Consider the following 18,925-nt stretch of genomic DNA (forward strand, 5'->3'; position numbering starts at 1 on the left):
GCAGGAGATAAAATAATGATCTGCAGTCCATGTGTACAAGATAATTCAGCTTGCACTTGGACTAGAGCACCACCCTATCAAGGGAGTGATTTGCAGTTTTTTGTATGTTATCATTGCACAGGCACAGATCCTGAGCTTTTTGATCCAAAGTGAGTTATATTATCCAAGCACATGTAACATTTTTCATGAAGTGTGGGATCTAAAGTGTATATCAAAGTTTAAAAGACCGGACTTGCATAAAGTAAGAAAAATGCTGTGGATTCTTTTAAATTAGCAAGTATATTTTGAGATGAATTTCAGTGGAAATGAGACTCATGCAAGAGTCTCAAGGCTCTGTGAGGTTTTCCCCCCAGAGGCAGAATACACATGTACCATTCTTAGCAGTTATGATGGATTGACCCTTCTTCCATAACAGGAAAAACGACTTACATTACTGGAGCAGTGTAAACAGATGCATAACACAATGCAAGAGACATTGCAAAAAGAAAAAAGTCTGCTCTTTTTGTAGTCAGTGAAGGTGAACTTTGTCCAAAATCTGAATTAAACACGAAAATTTGTTGTACAGCAGGATTCCCCCCTTGATTTACTTTGCATTTTCACTCTATTTTTAGACATCAGTCTTCCACTCTACCTTTGATATAGAGGGTGATAAAAACAAACAAGTGAACAAGTAAATAAGTACATTTTCCCTAAGATATAGATGTTATAGATGTTTTTCTTGGAAATATATATGGGAATAGATATATGGGAATAAAGATTAATTTTTTTTACATGTGCACTTGCATTCATGTCTTGCTATTTTGTCTTCCTCTTAAGGTGTATTTTGCAATCAGCTTAAGCAACGGATCAGAGAAGGCCAACAAGTGAAATATGGGGGACTGTTTAACCCAGCAGCTGAGGCTGACGCTTTTGCACACACTACTATCATAGCACCCAAGAGGGGTGGAGATCCTTAAAAATCTAGATGTCAGGGCTGCGGTCAGCACCAGGGAGAGAGTCAGGTGGCTAGGAAAAGGGACCCCAGGCTGAAGAGTAAGCAGAACTGGAGGGCATGCAAGCAGAAGTCCGCCCACCTTTCACCTGGTGGGTGGCGTTGTGGTCAGGTAGCCGGGTCTCACAGTTTACCGGCCTAAGGGACGATACCTCTTCCCTGCATCACGGCCGGCTGCATCATAATTGCTGGGGTTATGCCCTCTGTGGGACAGCCCCAGTCAATCAGCTGGCAGGGTGGGTGTGGCTGCAGGCGATTTAACCACGGTGCAGCCTGCTGGGACCCTCTTTCTTGCTCCACCACCAGATCTCCCTACCCACCCACCCTCTTTTCATGCTTTGTTCTGATATGACCTTGCTATGGACAATTGTCGGTTGCCATGTTGTTGGGGCTGGGTAGAATTTTTTTCCACTTGGCAAATTGGCACCGGCCACTTGGTTTTCGCCTACATAGTAGCAATCGTCACAGCTTCTGTGAGGTTAGGCATTGGGTAAGCCTTTGTTTGGTTGGAGGGGAGGTTGCTGCCTTCACCTGCCCCTCTTTGCTAAGGGTATCCTGTTAAAGGGATCTGAGGTGTGAATCCTCTCCGAAGCCTGGACGTGGGCTAGAGCCATGTCACAGCCCCTATGGGGACCCCTTGGAGTGCCCCTATTTGATGTAAGTCATAGGGCAGCCCTTATTGGTGGTTTACCCTTAAGTGGACTCCCTGCAGACGGGCAGGAGTCAAGATATAGCCTAAGCCAAACCGCTCACATCTGTAACCAATAAAGTTGTGGCCTATTTGAACCCATAAGCCAAAATACTTCGTGTCAGTGTGTTTTATTGTTCTCCTGGTAACTTTGTGGCATGCAAGGCAGGGTTAGAGAACAAGCGCAGAGGTCAAGATCACAGGACAAACCAGAAGGCAGACACAGATAACAAATTGGGAGCAGGACCAAAACTATGCAGTGCACTGATACTCAAGAAGACCTTGTTGATCAACTGGGAAAGGATGTCCTTTACACTACTTCCTGTCTAGGGTGGGGGAGCCTGTGGCTAGCTGGGGCAAGTGGAGCCAGAACAAATCTGTAAGTTTCCTACCTGAGAGACTGCAGTTACATGACTCATCACACGCGGCAGTGGTCAGGATTTCCTAACCGTCTCCCATATTTCACTTGTTGGCCTTCTCTGATCTGTTGCTTAAGCTCATTACAAGATACACCTTAAGAGACAATGATGGAGGATATCCACTCTGGCTCTGGAATTGCAATGGGTGGAGAAATGAGTTTTTTTAAAAAAAATTAAAACAAACCCTGCCAGGAAGGATTCAAAAGGGGGAGAGATGAGGAAAAGCTGTGGTTATTCTCTTCATTCCTATATGGTGAAGGAGATGAACTGAGAGCTCTGAAGAGCCCAGGGTTTGTGGACACTGTCCCATGCCAAAGGTTTTCGCAGGCTTACCAATATCATCTGGAGGGTAGGGCCGTGTGATAAATCACCAAATCGTTGAAATAACATTGTGATAAGTGTTTCAACAAAGCAATATATGGGTGAACAAAGGTGGAGACTGACAGCTTCCCAGGGGGTAGCTCAGCCAAACCGATACCATAGATACTTTTCAGATGGGTGGGACTCTCTGTCACCGTGAGGAAGTATGGCAAGCCCCTCTGCTGCTGTGGGGGAAATGTGGCGTACCCTCCACTGCTGCAGGGAGGCATGGCGGGACCATCTGCCACTGGGGGGAGGCCCAGCAAGGTCTTCTGCCGCTGCTGATATATATTATGATATATCAAGATATTTAGCTGGTGATATATTGTGATGTGGAAAACCAGATGTGGAAAACCAGATATCACCCAGCCCTACTGGAGAGCTAGATGCTGCCCACAGAACACAAGATGGCTAGCTGTGGGATAGTGCAAAATCTGTACATAAATAAACACACTTAAGAATCTTATTACAGTAATTTTGCTTTGTTGACTCTGCAATGTTTCCAGTTAAGTTTGTTTTCTCAAATGGCTTTGCAATTCATTTGTATTGTTGCACGTCAATATAAATTTTCACTTTCAGCCTGACTCAACCAAGGAAGCCATGCCAGATGTCCAATGCGTTTGTTTCAGATATTCAGGTCATGACCGGGATTGTTTGCCGAGGTGACGGAAATCATTTCTGACAAATGAAAGCATTTCAAGGTCAGGTATGCTTGTGGGTGGTTTCCCGTTGAAAAAGTTCCCTTTCCTGAAACAACTTTTTCAACAATAAGTTGCTAAGAAAATTATAAATTCTGGGAAATTATTGGAACAGTATCCTGAATTTAACTGCAGTCATCAATGGAAACAATCTCAGCTTTCGAAACTGAGATTACATGACCCATGTTGCATGCTTTTGGTCCAGGTCAGCCCAAAAGAATGGCAGGCCACTGTGTGATGTGTGAATTCAGTATATAAAGAGCAAAATGTAAATGGTGAGTCAAACATTCTGTTCCAACTCTACCTGTGGTATCTTCCTAAAAATGGGGGTTTGTGTGTGTGAAATGTTCAACAGTGGACTCCCAGGAAGTAATGTCAGAAACAGCTCTTCATTTCCACCCAGCATGCACTTTTCTGAGGCGTCCTTGCCCCCTGCCTTCAGCTACTATCTGCATCTCATCAGGCAGGGCTGCCACCTTGCATGCAGTCATGCTTCCCTCTTCACGGAAGACTCTCCCCCACTCTATCAGCAGCTGGCTCGTTTTATCAGACCACTGGCTCAGCGACTGCTTCATTCTCTCAAGCTGCTCAAGGAGTGTTGCTGCTCTTCCCTTTTTGGCTCAGGCATACTTCCAAGAAACACAAATCCCATTTCTAACACCAGTGTTGCACACAGGGGTGTATTACCCACAGAGGCTAATGGCGCAGGGCGCCAGGGTGCCAAGTTCTGAGGGCGCCAGGGAAGAGGTGGAGGCTGGATGTGGCGCCTCCCAGCATCAGCACGCCGCCCTCGCCATGCCGCACCAATACAGTGCCGTGCCTGGAGCCTCCATCTGCCATGGCCACTGTGGCATGAAGCAGCCGGCTGAGCCAGGAGGCGCCGCATCCAGCCTCCGCCTCTTCCCCGCCGGAGGAGCCGCCCTCCAGCTGCTGCCCGCCTCCTCTAGCCCTGACAGCAGTGCTGTCTTCCCTAAAAAAGGGTGGACAACTCTGGGAAATGGGGGAGGGCACCGGAGGGAGCATTGCACCACGGCGCCGGATATGCTTAAGGCGGTCCTGGTTGCACACCACCCCAATCTCTGAGCTCCGCAAGATTCCAGGGGTCCGGGTGCTTACCCGGGCTTTGTGTTTCCTTTGGAAATGAGGCACAGGGGAAACCATGTTGTCTTCGTTGTTTATTTACACATGTATACAACCTAAGCCTATGATGGAGGGGCTCACAGCATTACACTACAAGAGGTTCTTGCTTCTCCCATGGCCACAGTCCTGGACGCCAGCAGAAATCAGCCATGGCCCTCTGTCTCTCTGCTCAGCTTGCTGCATTCAACAGGCTGAAACTATTTTTCCTCCAACCTACATCACCCTCAACTGCAATCCTGAAAACAACTACTCTCCTTCCAACTGTAAAAATTACTTCAACTAAAGTAGTTAGTTCTAACTTTCTAACTAATTCTGGGCTGAAGGAGGGCCACACTCCCTTTATCCTCTGGCAGAGCCACTTCCTTTGTCCTCCTAAAAACTCTGCTTTAGCATTACCAGGCTGGCTCCTAGCTTGTATTTCAATCCAGTGTCTGTCACCCAGGAATTAGAAGGGGAGTCCAGGCACCCCACAAACCCATAACATCATCATCATCATCATTATTTTCTTTTTACAACTTAATATAATTATGCATCACTATTATGTCGGAGTGGTCTTGTTTTGCTACCAGTGATAGCACTCAACCACCTAAGGGAATCGGTGAGACAAGCAACAATAAGTTGCTGTGTGTATCCTCACACAGAGCAGGAATGAGGAAGGAGTACCTTTTTTTTGAAGCAGACCTTCCCTGTTCATCAATTCTATTTTTGTCATATCCCTTCCTTATTTTGGGTCTTGTCATGCATTTGTCAAATAGAGTAGCCATTGTCACGTAAATGAGCCTGGGGCGTGAAGGTTGCAGATAAGACGAGAAGATCATTAAGATATTGAGTAAATGAGAGGAAAGCAAAGTTAACATTTCAGATTTCGTTAAGATAATAGATCTGGCGAAAGTCTAAAGGCCTGCTCTTGGATATAGTGAAATTGGGGCAGGGAGTTGGATTTGGTAAGTATTTCTTGTTATTGTTCACTTTTTTGTTTTGTTTTTCAGGAGAGCCACCTCCACCTGACTAGAGGCAGGATCCTGAGGGGTTATATCTTCTGACCACCACCTTAGTCATGTTAACTCCCATGTGGACAAATTATCGGAATTATCAGGGCTATCACAAGTCTTCAAGCCAGGATATTGCCTCATAGAATTGCCACATGGATAGTCCTGCTAACAGAAACTGAGCAGGAAATCTATAATGCTATTTTGAAACAGTGAGTTTCTATAGATGCTTCTAAGAAATAATCCCATTAGGTGATTTGAAATTTGGTGGAGTTTGTTATCCGCCAGAAGCATCTCAAGGTCCGCCTCTCCCCATATAAACTGGACTCTGCAATCATCATCTTGAGGCCCTTCTTTGTGTGCCTCCAGAGGACGGCAACACAAGAACGGGCCTTTTCTAAAGTGGCTCCCCATTTGCGGAATGCTCTCCCCAGGAAAGTTCATCTGGCACCTTCATTATACATCTTTAGGTGCCAGGCAAAAGCCTTCCTCTTCAACCAGACTTTTGGCTGATTAATATTCTACAGCCTTTTAAATGTGTTTGTGGAGGGGGGTTTTTATTGTTTTGTTTTTGTTTTAACTATTTATTTTGTACTTTTTATTTTGTATCCTGTATTTTTATCTTGTGAACCGCCCAGAGATCTTCAGATGAAGGGTGGTATAGAAATAAATAAATTAAAATCAATCAATCAATAATCAATCTCTGCTGGAAACCATAATCCACCGTACAAATGAGCCTTGGCTGTGGTACTCAGAATGTGTCCATGCTACAGACTGTGTGCCACTGCTTTTAGATGGTGTAAATAAAAATATCAATGTTAGCTCAGAGGTAGACCTGCAAGCAGAAGATCCATGGTAGGGCTGAGAGAGACTCCTGCTTAAAACCCTGGGGAGCCACTGTCAGCCAGCATACACAATACTGAGCTAGATGGACCAACAGTCTGACTCTGTGTAAAGCAGCTTCCTATGTAGGTTCTCCCAGTTTGGGTTTACAATTAGGAAACCAAACAAAAAATATAATCTATAAATAACTGGGCAGGCATGGGGTGTGCATGTGTGTGATCCAGCTTTGTTAAACCAACCCCTGGTCCCTGAATGTCAGGCTGAACTAGATTTAAACAGGGAAAGTGCTTTTATTCCTCTCACCACCCATGAGCAAAGGAGGAGGCCTGGACAGACCAAAATATTGCAAACATGGAAATTACAGTATTTGCTGTAGTCTAGCTTTAGGGCACACAAGAAAGGCTACTGCATCCGGCTGTTTTTTTGCTCTCTCTCTTTTTTTAAGCCCAAGGCTGGTAACCAAAGGAAGTTAGTTTTCGTGCCTCAGGAATCAATTAGAGAACGGAAGAGCAGCTGCTGCACCTGCTTGCAAGCTTCCTGAAGAGGAAGGCCGACCCGTTTCTGTGCAAGAGTTAAAAAAACAAAACCCAACCAATAACCGGCAGAAAACCTGCTGCGTTACTTACGAGAGAGGAACAACATTTTCCAGCAATGGGATGTGGCAGAAGGTTGCAGAGGTAGCTGGTGCAGACTTGAGGAGTCTAGGTAAGAGAAAGGAAACACTATCGAGGTAGACAGTTGAGGAAAGTTTTGCGCCCGGCCGAGGGCTAGCAAGCGCGTAGAAGGACCGTTGCATTTGCGAAGTGCCTATTGGGAAGAGGGGGGTCGTCGCCTTGGTTCGGCGCCAGAAAAGAGCGGGAAGGGAGCCAGCCGCCTTAAGGCCACCGAGAACTGGCGGCGTTTACGCGTAAAAGGGGGCCAGGGGCAAAAAGCGTTTCGCGCGCAGCGTAAGGCAGCAGGTGTCGGTTTTAGGAGAGGAAGGGAGAGGTGCATAAAGCCGCCTCAGAGGTGCGCGTTCGCGGGCGGAGTCGGGAACCCAATTAAACTGAGCCGGGCAGGAAAAAGGAAAGGCGAGCGGAGGTGAGGAGAAGCTGGAGCCGCCCCGGGGCAGTCGCTCCTCTCCAAGGCGCGCGTGCGCGCGGTCCTCTCCTTTTTCTCCTCCCCTCGCCCGGGGAAAGTTGGTGTCTTGGAGCCGGTTTTCCTCCTCGTGAGGAGGGGGGGGGGGCAAGTCGTCGTCGTCGACGACCCCGTGTCCCTCATCTGGTTGGAAGCTGGAGATAGTGGCCGCCTAGCGCGCGCGCGCGCGCCCCGGGGACCAGCCAGGTGCGCTTCTGCCTCACAGAGGGGCTGAGTCGTCCGCTGGAGTGCGGTCAGGACCGTCCCCGAGGGAGCAAAGAAAGCGAGAGAAGGAGGAGGAGGATGAAGGGACCTGACCGGAGTGGCCTCGCTGCTGAGGTAGACCCCTTGCCCATCTGTGCCAAACGGCAGCTTCCCCGGATAGTGACACGTCTTCTGAATGTGGGGCGGCTGGAAGGGGATGGGGCTAGGTGGCCTTAAAAAAACCCCAAGAACAACAAATCTGCTTTTGTCTGAAAGGCCAAAAGTTCAAGAGCTGCAGAGTTTCCCCAGCATCATTATCTGTTTTATTTCCGCCTGCCGGGAAGCTATTAGAGGAAAATGTGCCCGAAGGCAAGGTACTGATCCTAAGTGGGGCAGGTGACTCCTAGTAGGGAGAGTATTGGTTTTCAGGAACTACCTCTTTGGTGCTTTAGTGACAGTTCGTGCTTTGGCACTTTCGTTGATCTTGCCCATTCATTCCTCATCCAGCTGTGCTGATTAAAGCAGAATTGTTTGAAACTCAGATCCCGAAAGTATGTGTGATAGTTCTCTGTAAAGTGTCCAGAGTGCAATGCTAATTCCTCGCAGTTGATGTATTCAGCCCCTCTGGCTGCTAAAAACCCTGGCAAATATATTAAAGCAAATGTAATGTTAACAAAATTCACTCACTCTTACTGAAGAATATTTGTGTTCATTTGTTCAACTGAATTAGTGCCCTGCATTTCTCTAAATGCTGGAATTCAATTCAGATGCTGTTAGTTTTGCTAAAATTCTGTTGAAATCAGTTGTGATGAAGTGAGTCACAACTAACTTCTCTCATTGATTTCAGTGGGACAATAGATCTAGACCTGCAAGTTGGATATAATTGATAAACTAGTCAGCTAAAGCTTTAACTGCCTGTTAACAGAGGAATCTTAGCTAATTCTTAGTTCTGCCATGAATTTACTATGTTGTCTTTGGCTCAAGACACTCAGTTTCTCAATCTATAAAATGGGAGTACTGCTTGTTATTGTTCCTATCTAAGCACGCCACTTGTATTTTTACAGAATTGGCAAAATTGGGTTCAAATCTTATATGTGTAGCCCCAACTTGGTTTCTATTTATCCACTACCCTCTAGCTTTAGCATGATCTATGGAAACTGGCTTTTATCTATATTGATACTACTACATGGTAAGAACTCTTAGAGTAAATGCATCAGTTCAGTAAATCACTATATGTGTATATATATTTTTAAAATACTCTTTTAGCACCCATTAGAGCACAGAGCAATTTATCAGTTTTGTTCTAGCTATAAGCAGTATGTTATTGAAGTATATCTTCTATGATATTGATATCAGAACAGAGCAACCTTGTATTTGTTTACTCCTAAGGAATCCCAGTGTGCTCAATGGACTAAGTAACTGGGCATAGGATTGCATCTTTAAATAGCAAAACAGATGCATCTTGCTTAAATATTTTTGTTTGTCAGCCCAGACGTCTTTCATTCAACATTAAATTGGTGAGGAGTCATGATATCAGAACATTCTGTTCCAGTGCCTAGACTATATTCCTGTACACTCATTTTGAGCACGTGACCAGTTGGGTGTGTTCAAGTGTGTCTAGCCATTTGACGTAACTCGTTAAATTCAGACCATTTTGGTTCGAACTAGCCTTGTAACTTTTAAGTCTGGGCACATTCCTGTCTTCTTGATTAAGGTTCACCAGTAGAGTCCTGGTTGCTTTATCATAGCACTGTTAGTGGCTGCTGTGGAAAAGGCAAATTCCATGTTAGGGATAATTGGGAAAGGAGTTGAAAATAAAACTGCCAATATGTCATTAAGCAAATTTACAGTGTGGCTGCGCTTGAGAGTACTGGGTACCGTTCTGATTGCCTTACCTCAAAAAGGATATTGTAGAGTTAGATGGAGTGGCTTCCCAGTGAGGAAAGCTTACAGCATTTGGGACTATTTTTGTTTAGAGAGAAATGTCAGTAAGAGCTGACACGATGGAAATTATGCATGGCATGGAGAAAGTGATTAGAGAAAAACCTTTCTCCCTCTCTCATAACACCAGGGCTCTGGGACATTCAAAGAAGCTGAACGTGTGAGGATTCTGGACATACAAACAGAGTACTTGCTCACACAGCACAGAGTTTAACTATGGAATTTGTGCTCACAAGTGGCAGTGTTGACCACCGACTGGTATGCCTTTAAAAGAAGGTTAGACAAATTCATGTAGGATAAGTCTATCAGTGCCTACAAATGATGTTGGCTATGTTCTGTCTCCCCTGTTGGAGTGTCAATATGCTTCTGAATATCAGTTGCTGGGAACCACAGGAGGGAAAAATGTTGCACACAGGTTCCTTCTTGCAGGTTCCCCATAGGCACCTGGTTTGCTTCTGTGAGAAGAGAACGCTGGACTAGATCACCTGTTGGCCTGATCCACCAGGCTCTTCTTGTTTTCTAGTGCTCACTGCTGCCATTCAAATCAAGGTGTCCCATCAACATTCCAATCACTTTTGTGCCAGCCTAAATTCACCTAAATTAAAGTTACCATGTTATGAAGCATAACAGATGCATTCACTTCCATTTACCACACCTGCCACTTCCTCTGCATGCTTCCTTATCCAACTGAATGAATGTATTTGCAAGTTATGGGAACAATGTTATCAGCAGAATAAATTGTAGTACGTGAATTGGGTGTTTGCCTAATGCAGCATTAGAAGTGTGTATGGGATAACTCTGATAGTTGTTACTAGGCTCCTTAGCATTTTCAAGTATTTTGTTGGTACTTCTTGCACTGGCAAAATTAGGCTAACACAATGCTGTCAGTTGCCTTGGGGTTAAAAATTATTAACCTTTGGCTCTCTTGCCCTGTGATGTTGAGCGTCTGCATTCTGGAATTTTTTACGGGAATTTTTTTTTTCTTTAAACCATGATATATGTGAAAGGACTCTGGTTTATTGCTGTTCTCAAAGAATCTCTGCTTTGTAAAAATGTTGACGTTTTTGTTTTATGGTTACCCAGTGCATCAAGTTTTCTCTTCTCATTTTAAAGGCCCAGAAATAATTTCGATTATATTTTGACCTTTTAAATGTAAAACTTGATAAAGCCCCAGTTGAGAGTGGCCAGAACTGTGTGATGAATCCAGCCGACGGTATTTTTCAGATACAATGTCAGATGTGAGCAGTGCTTTGTTTTTTCCTGGTGGAATGCAGAGTAATGGCACCTTTGACACTTGACACCACAGAGATGCCAGATGATTCACAGGTGGGCAACAACCTGTCAGAATGGCCCACAGAGATGGATGGAAGTAAGGATCCAACCCACTTGCCAGAAAAAGGTCCCTCACCCCTGCTCTTGCATTACTAACTAGAAATTTAGAGTAGGACTGGCCCTAAAATATATTATTTCTCACAATGGGACAAGACCTCTGTGTTCAGACTATTCTTGTTTACCTCTGTGAATCTTATAAAATTATGTGTGCCGAGACTAAACATCAGTGTACTGCAGGTAAAAGGAAACAAAACAAAGGAGGGTGTATAGACACATTGAGGTCTGGAAACAGATGACATATTTTACAAAAATTTAAATGTCCCACTTGGGGTGCTAGATGGATCCAGGCACCGGCCATATAGCAAGCTGTTTTTGCTTCCTATTGGTCCTATGCAAGTGCACTGATTGCATTTCTCAGAATTGTTTTAGAAGAGATTTATTCCTTTGAAAGGGTCTATGAAAATGCATAGATGGTTATAAGTGTGAATTTGCCTTTCAGGTTGTCCATAGTCTTGTAGGCATTTGGTTTCACAGGTGCACACCCCATAAACACAAACCAAGTGACTGTAAGCTGATGGAGAGATAACCCATTGAATCTGACATTCATGGCATGTGACATTCTTTATGATGTGGCTTTTTAATCAAGATTGGACTATGGCCAATATGCTGCTAGCAGACATTCTTGGTTCACTGCTACAAATTTATTCGCCATGCTCATCCTGGCAAGTATCCCTTCCCTTTCTGGAGAGCATAGGATGATGAGCCCCATCTCTTCTCCTGAACTTGGGGTTTAAGAATGCAAGTTAGGCAAACGTTTCTGACCTTGCACTGTGATTCAGAAGTGCTCTGAGTAACTCAAAAACTTAACACACTTCATGAGAAGCCTCTACTCGTGAACCTAAGGTACACTTGAGAAGAAAGATCCTGTACCAGTTTTTACAATTTGCACAAGTCTTAAAAATCACTACCGGTACTTTTATGTTTGTTTGTTTTTTCCTTTATTGATTTAAAATAAATACATTTATGGAAAAACAAACAAACAAACATATAATCAAACAAACAATAGAAAAATCAAACAAACAAATCAAACAAACAACCACAATATAAGGAACAACAAAATTAGTATAGCTAACATCCTTTATACTCCTGAGACTGAAAACAATTATAAAAGAGAAAAGAATTAAAAATGACTTCCAATTAATCTCACTGTACTTTATCTGTCAATTACTTTATATAAATTCTTGGATTCCCCACTTGTCTATTCATATGAGTAGTGTTCTAATAATTAACTAGAGTGCTTGCAGTTATATATGAAAATGCTTGGGACCTGATTCTGCAAATTGAGGGTGTTATTTGCAAAGAACTATGATGTGACTGATTGCATATTTTTAGACGCCAGGCAAGAATGTTTCTCTTCAGCCTGGATAGCTCAGCTGGTTAGAGTGTGGTGCTGATAATGCCAGGGTTGCAGGTTCGATCCCCATATAGGATAGCTTCATAATCCTGTATTGCAGGGGGTTGGACTAGATGATCCTCAGATCCCTTCCAACTCTACAATTCTATGATGCAGCCATGGTTTTGACCTGAAAAATGTTTTAGCATACACACAGTGTCTTGCAGTCCCATGCATGCAACAAAAACCTGAAGGTCTTGCTGAGCTGTTTTCGGTTTGACAGTTTACAAATTGGAGAAATTGGGAAAATGCTGGAATCCAAATTAATCTTTCAGAAAGTGGGACGTGAAAAATTTCAGACCCTCTAAAACTGAAAAGAGGAAGGTATTTGAAGAAGTTGTGGTATTCGTAGTAACTGAAGAACCCGCTCCTGATATTTCATTTCTTGGCAAAGACCATTATGAGGAATATGAGAGGGAAAATATAGAACACCGTAACAGGTAATTATGCAATAAGCAACCCAAAGAGGAAGTTAGTTCCTAGCCCAAGTTAGTTAGTGGCTTGCTTGCTTGCATAACAAGGCATAAGGATCAGCAAACCTATAAAGGCCAGTATCCCAACTGCCTTCATATAGTGTAATATATGAGAAATATAACAATCTTACAGTTGCTCATTGCCCCAGAATGCCTTGCCAGTAACTGGGTTGAGTTGAGTTATAAGTGTTTTTGAAGGTTACATCTATGCCAGATCATGTAGTTTAATCATGTGCCTATATTGCCTGTATTAAGAAATAACTAACATACCAGTACTTTTTTTGTTCTGCCCTTTTCTTTTTCTTTTTCTACTGCTTTCTCCATTCTTTGTGCAACACCTTCTGATTTACTGCTTGTAGGCTCTCTCTCCCAATAAAATTATTCGAACACCTAAGTAGCAATAGTGTACAGGGATCTTTTTCCATTGGAGAAGCTTGTGGGGGTTTTCCCCTGCAAATGATAATTAATTAATTAGCCACACACCCTACTATGTGTTGTTGTTTTTGGGGAAAAAAATATGGGTTTTGTTGTTTTTGCTTTGAGCCATGATCTAGCTAAGGTTAGTCACAACCGAATCTCCATCAGTTTGTTTTGCAGCTTTGAGCTAGAAGCTCTTCTACAGCAGAAGCTGAAATTGTCCTGCTATTGTCTGAATTAGGTTAAACCATCTGTGAAACCTTTTTAACTTACAAGCATTTCAGCAGAATGTCACTTACGGTATATTTCCTAAGGCAGTGAAGTCGCCACTGAAACTCATCAAAAGCAGAATAATTCACATTAGCTAAGAGAGTGGGCTTTGCATGGAGGGAAGCCCAGGGTAGATCAAATTCTTCTGGAGCCTATGACCTGATGATGCAGGAGAAGATGGAACTGAGTTGGACAGGCTGAACAATTGGGGTAGTGTTGCATAGGATTAGGGCAAGGCAGAGGTTAACAGCAAGCTAATCTACCTAATAAGGGGTAATAATACCACAGGTGTAGTAGAAAACATGAGGACAGGGAATGCATTCAGCGTATCTTGTTTGAACAAGGGAGAGGAATGACATGGATATACACTTCAAGGAACTTAAGGCACAATAAGGCCTTTTAAAAAACAGGAGGGTGAAATGGAAGCAAACTCCACCCAGATTGAAATGGCATATCCTGACTGTCTGCTTTTTTTGCATCTGGTAATAAAGCACGCGCACCTCCCTGTCCCTTCTTGTTGTTTCTAATATTTATAGCTTGCCTGTCTTTTTTTTAATGTTCAGGATGGCTAACTATCAAATAAGCACAAAGAACAACCAGACATAAGGAAGTAACCAGAAATAACCCTTATTTTTAAATTTAAAAACGAAAGGAGGACAGACAAAATGGTCACGGGGCTGGAGCAACCACCCCACAAGAAAAGGTTTGATTTTTCTTAAGTTTACAAAAAAAGGTCACGGTAGAGGTATAGAAAATTACGCAAATCCATGGAGGCTAAAACTATTGATGGCCACTGGTCATGATAAACCAATTAATTTAGAGCTTATTTTTGTGCTCCCTTCTTGCCAGAAGGACCCCGAAGTCATCTTACAATGCTTAATGTAAATAAGAAATTAAAGGAACACCTGAAGACAACAAACTGAAGACACAAAAAAATCCCAATAACATCATTTTAAAAAGCAACAGTTAAAAGCCAAATATAATCTATCCTGCCTAAAAGTAAAATTCACCCCTGCCCACCCCACTCAAAATATCAAAGAGATATTGGTCTCAAGTAGAGGGATGGGGCAGAGCAGGTCAAAGAGCATGACCTTTGATTGTTCAAACATAACCTCCCCCCTGCAGCAACATTACCTCCAGGGAGAGAGGGGGTAATGTTTCTTGATAAGAGAAGGAGATGGTTATTACACTCCTGTCCTGCATGCATGCTTCCCTAGATTGTCTCTGTGGGACAGTGTTCAAAACTCCCATTGCTCAAGGCGCACTTTGCGACAAGAAGTTTCATTAGCGCGAGCAGTTTCTGAGCTCTGGGCGTAGTGCTGCACATAAGATGTCAGATTAAAACTGCAGAGTGGAAGGAAAGGAGGACCTTTTTCTACCTCCCCACTTCCAGCCACTCTCCGAAGACTGGAGAAGAGACCCTCTTAAGAAGATTAGGGGGGCAGGCAGGGGAAGGACCAGACCATGTGAAAAATGAACATAACATTTTCATTTATTATCAGCTTTCTATTCTTGTTATTAAAAAAGGGCACCTAGCCATTCCATTGTTGCACCCATAACCCAGGTTTAAGGTGCCGTTTAGCTCCTGGCTTTCATATCTCTGTTTCTAACAACTGCTGTGGGGAAACAATATGCTGAACTACGTATACCTCTAGTTTGATCTAATAGGACTGTTCTTACGCAGCTTGATCATCAGGATTCCAAGGAAATGCATGCTGGTACATTGCTCCTCTGGCAGGGTAGCAGAAGGCAAATTCCAGAGAACCAATCTCCCTGTTTCTGCTGTTGTACGTTAGGTTTGTGTTCAGCCCCCACCCCGCCAATCCCGTAAAACAAATGCTAGCATTTCTGTCCCTCACTCCCTGAAGCACATGTTCTTACCGGTTGAGCCTAGTATTATGTATACAGGTATTCAAATACTTTTCCACTTCACAAACAGTCGTTTATCTTGTTTGGGCATAACTCGTGTATTTAGTTAACGTTAACAGTTGGGCTGTTGACGTCTTTCGTTTTACAACCTGAATCTCTCTGTGGATGCAGAATGCAGGTGTTGAGAGACAGAAATTCTGGAGCTTAACTTCTTGCCATTGTGCAAAAAAGAAGAAGAAGAAGTCTTTAAAGTGGTGTTCAAATGCCACAATAAATGTATTGTTGTTATTATTATTATTATTATTATTATTATTATTATTATATGGTTGTTTTATTGTATTTACACTTTTTTAAAAATGTAATGGTTATCTCTGTTTAGCTTTGGTACATGTAGAAGAAAAGTTGTTAATTGCAGGATATCCGCTTTCTGGCAGTGATTTGTGTGGCCATAGCTGTTGCAAGAATTTATTGGCACTCTTGTGCAAATCGGTGCTGAGAAATATCAGTAGCAACTGCAAGGAGATGGCTCAGGTGTTCCTCTGTTCAGCTGCCTCCTTGGTACTGCTCAGGCCACTACATGTGAAACAGTTCAGAGAAGTCTGAACTAGGCTTGTGGCAGTGGTAGAGAATGTCCAACACATGGGCCTAATTAGGCTTATGGCGTTGTTAGCACAGGACCGACATTTCTCTGGGTGAATACCATCGGATAAAATAGTGGCAAGTCGGCTCATCTTGCTGAGGAATCCAAGCTCTGTATAACTTATTTGGCCTTGCTGATGTGGTCCAAAGGAAAGCAGAGCAATATGTTTGGCACCAGCTTGGCTGCAGGAGTCTCCAGAAGGAGATGTACAAGGCACCACCCAACTATCCTGGGAACTCCACTCCGGAATTCTGTAGGGTTTATACTCCTTAGCCTTTCCTTCTCCCAAAGTTATCCCACAAAGCAGCAGAGGTTTAGGATCAGAGTTTTCCTTCTCATAGATGGGCTACCTTCCCAGTTTAATGAGCCCCATCTGCCCCTCACTTCCCTCTGCAGCACATGCAGAAACTGCCTTCTTCCCTGTTGGGCCTGCTATTGGTCTTGTCCGCTCAATCCACCAGAGCCTATCTTCACATGCAGGGCAAGACCCTAACTCACTGAGGGTTTGAGACCTATCAGCTACTCTCACCTGGTTTAGCTGGCCAGTCAAAGCTGTTTTCTGGGGTGTGGCCACTGTTGCATGCTGACAGCTTCTTGGAGGCACAGGTGAGAACTGAGTGCAGGGTGGGGACCAGAGGTGGGCAAACTATCCCAGAAGGAGCATGATGTGTCTTCCCCCCACCAGAGGTACTACCCAATAAACCTCAAGCTTCAGACTGCTGACTTGTAATTTTACACTGTATTGTCGCTGCTGAGTATTTTGTTTTGCGGGGGTGTTATGTTCAAAGATTAAGATGACTTACACACACAAAAGCCCTAATAGTCAATTACTGACTTATAGCAACCACAATAACAGACCTGCTTTTCTCTAGAGATCATGTTCAGCTCTTGATTGTTTATGTTCTTTACAGTTGGTTCCTATTATGGCCATTTTTTAAACTTAATTGTTAAAGGTATTTGCTTTCCTCTTCAAATATTTGCGTCTTGCGTCTGGGAATTAAGGCTTTGATATCAGATTTATCTGATTAACTTGTTGTCCAACTAAACAAATCTGGAAATCGTTAACATATTTATGCTCTCTAGTCTAACTACATTGAAGTACAGATAGGTAGCCGTGTTGGTCTGCCATGGTCAAAACAAAAAAAAAACAAAAAACAAAAAATTCCTTCCAGTAGCACCTTAAAGACCAACTGGGTTAGTTCTAGGTATGAGCTTTCGTGTGCATGCACACTTAGTGTGCATGCACACGAAAGCTCATACCTAGAACTAACCCAGTTGGTCTTTAAGGTGCTACTGGAAGGAATTTTTTTACATTGAAGTAGTAATGATTAAATTCTTTAGGAGTGTGTCTGGTGGAGTTTTATTTTTTAAAAAACAACAACTTTGATCTTACATTTCTTAGTCTCAAGAGCATTTTTTTTATCTTCACATCTATACAAATGTGAGTTGTATTTGGTCTAGCAGCCAGGTGACAGGATAATATCAAAACCCTGAACAGAGAGCAGGGATGAATCTGATATGGAAAAATATTTGATACTATCAAGACGTACCATGACAGTGGGTCACCAAGTCAAGTCCCTATGCTAGAATTGTGAAAATTCAACATTCTGATGCATTTAGTTATAGAAATCCTATCACACCTTTTGACATGAATGTCCTTAAGGCAGTTTACAACAGTCAGTGTAAAGCAGTCAAAGACTGCAAAATATAATAACAGTAGGAAACCACTGAGACAAAAAAAGAAGCAGATTGAAACAGTGGCTAGAACCCAATAAAATACACCTAAGTACAATTAATGGCAGGGACGCAGGTGGCGCTGTGGTCTAAACCACTGAGCCTAGGGCTTGCCGATCAGAAGGTCGGCGCTTCGAATCCCGCGACAGGGTGAGCTCCTGTTGCTCGGTCCCAGCTCCTGCCAACCTAGCAGTTCAAAAGCACATCAAAGTGCAATTAGATAAATAGGTACCGCTCCAACGGAAAGGTAAATGGCATTTCCGTGCGCTGCTCTGGTTTTGCCAGAAGCGGCTTAGTCATGCTGGTCACATGGCCCGGAAATCTGTCTGCGGACAAACGTCGGCTCCCTCGGCCAGTAAAGCGAGATGAGCGCCGCAACCCCAGAGTCGTTCGTGACTGGACTTAACTGTCAGGGGTCCTTTACCTTTTTTCAATTAATGGCATAGGAACACAGCTCCATGTTGGATGATTTGTGTGAAATGGCCATTACTTTGCATAGCTCACACTGCATTTGTGTGTGCTCCTTCTGTGAATTCTTTATGAGATGCTCCCTCCCTTTAGATATTTGGTTGCTTTGGACTGATAGGGCCATCCTTGGGTTGTGTGGGCCTGGTTTGAATTCCATCACCCTAGAAGAATTCTGCAGTAGTGCATTTGGAGTATGTTGCAGCACAGGAAGGAAGGAAGGAAATATAAGCTGAAATTTTTATTCCTCACACCTGTTTATAAAAATGCCTGGAGTGTGCTGCTGCTGGCCTTCTGTTCTCTTAATAGCTCAGTGCATGTTTATTAGGCACATGACCCATTTCAGAGAGTTTTTTCCTTTCCTTTTAGAAGTCACATGTATTTCCTTATAGAAGCACATTTTATTTAACAGTATTTCCTTGTAGGAGATAAATTGGGCATAGTAGCACCAAAAGCTGTGAGTTGCCTGTGTGACATCTTGCACAAGCCTAGTGCTTTTTTTACCAGTTCCTGTCTAGAAACCCCAATGAAGCAAGTGTTTTAATTTAGGACACTGTGCTTCTAAGTACAGTGGTACCTTGGTTTATAATCATAATCCATTCCAGAGGTCTGTTTGTAAACCAAAACAGGTTGTAACCCAAGGTGCGCTTTTGCCAATGGGGCTTCCTCAAAAAATTTGTTCATAATCCCCCAAAAAAGTGGATTGTAATCCAAAAAAAGGTTGCAAACTGGGACACGCACTTGTGGGTTTGACATGTTTGTAATCCAAAACGTATGCAAACCAAGGCGTATGCAAACCAAGGTACTACTGTACTGTATGGAACAGCATAGAAAGTGGGTAAATGAAATGCTGTACAAATGAAAGAAATTTGTCCTTTTCAAT

The 18,925-nt window shown here is 43.3% G+C and overlaps 1 protein-coding gene and 1 long non-coding RNA gene across 3 annotated transcripts in view; one reads left to right on the forward strand and one right to left on the reverse strand.

Moving 5' to 3' along the window:
- Nucleotides 1–260: 260 nt before the first annotated feature.
- On the reverse strand, nucleotides 261–8,218 carry LOC309345152. 2 transcript variants are annotated; one of them, XR_014158016.1, is made up of 2 exons: nucleotides 6,755–8,218; nucleotides 261–3,136 (listed from the first exon to the last, which is right to left on the reverse strand). It is a non-coding gene; the product is annotated as an uncharacterized lncRNA (long non-coding RNA). The 2 variants fall into 2 exon arrangements; XR_014158017.1 differs by having other exon boundaries at nucleotides 4,960–8,218.
- Nucleotides 8,219–10,667: 2,449 nt separating this feature from the next.
- Nucleotides 10,668–18,925, forward strand: part of TC2N (tandem C2 domains, nuclear) — a gene marked incomplete at its 5' end in the record, with an annotated part of 27,562 nt that continues 19,304 nt past the window's right edge. The window contains one exon of the mRNA XM_081877147.1: nucleotides 10,668–10,758. Within this exon, the coding sequence (XP_081733273.1) occupies nucleotides 10,668–10,758 (91 nt within the window). The remainder of the gene's footprint in view (nucleotides 10,759–18,925) is intronic.

The sequence above is a fragment of the Podarcis erhardii genome (genome assembly GCF_964252035.2).
Source record: "Podarcis erhardii genome assembly, chromosome: 1".
Taxonomy (NCBI): Eukaryota; Metazoa; Chordata; class Lepidosauria; order Squamata; family Lacertidae; genus Podarcis; species Podarcis erhardii.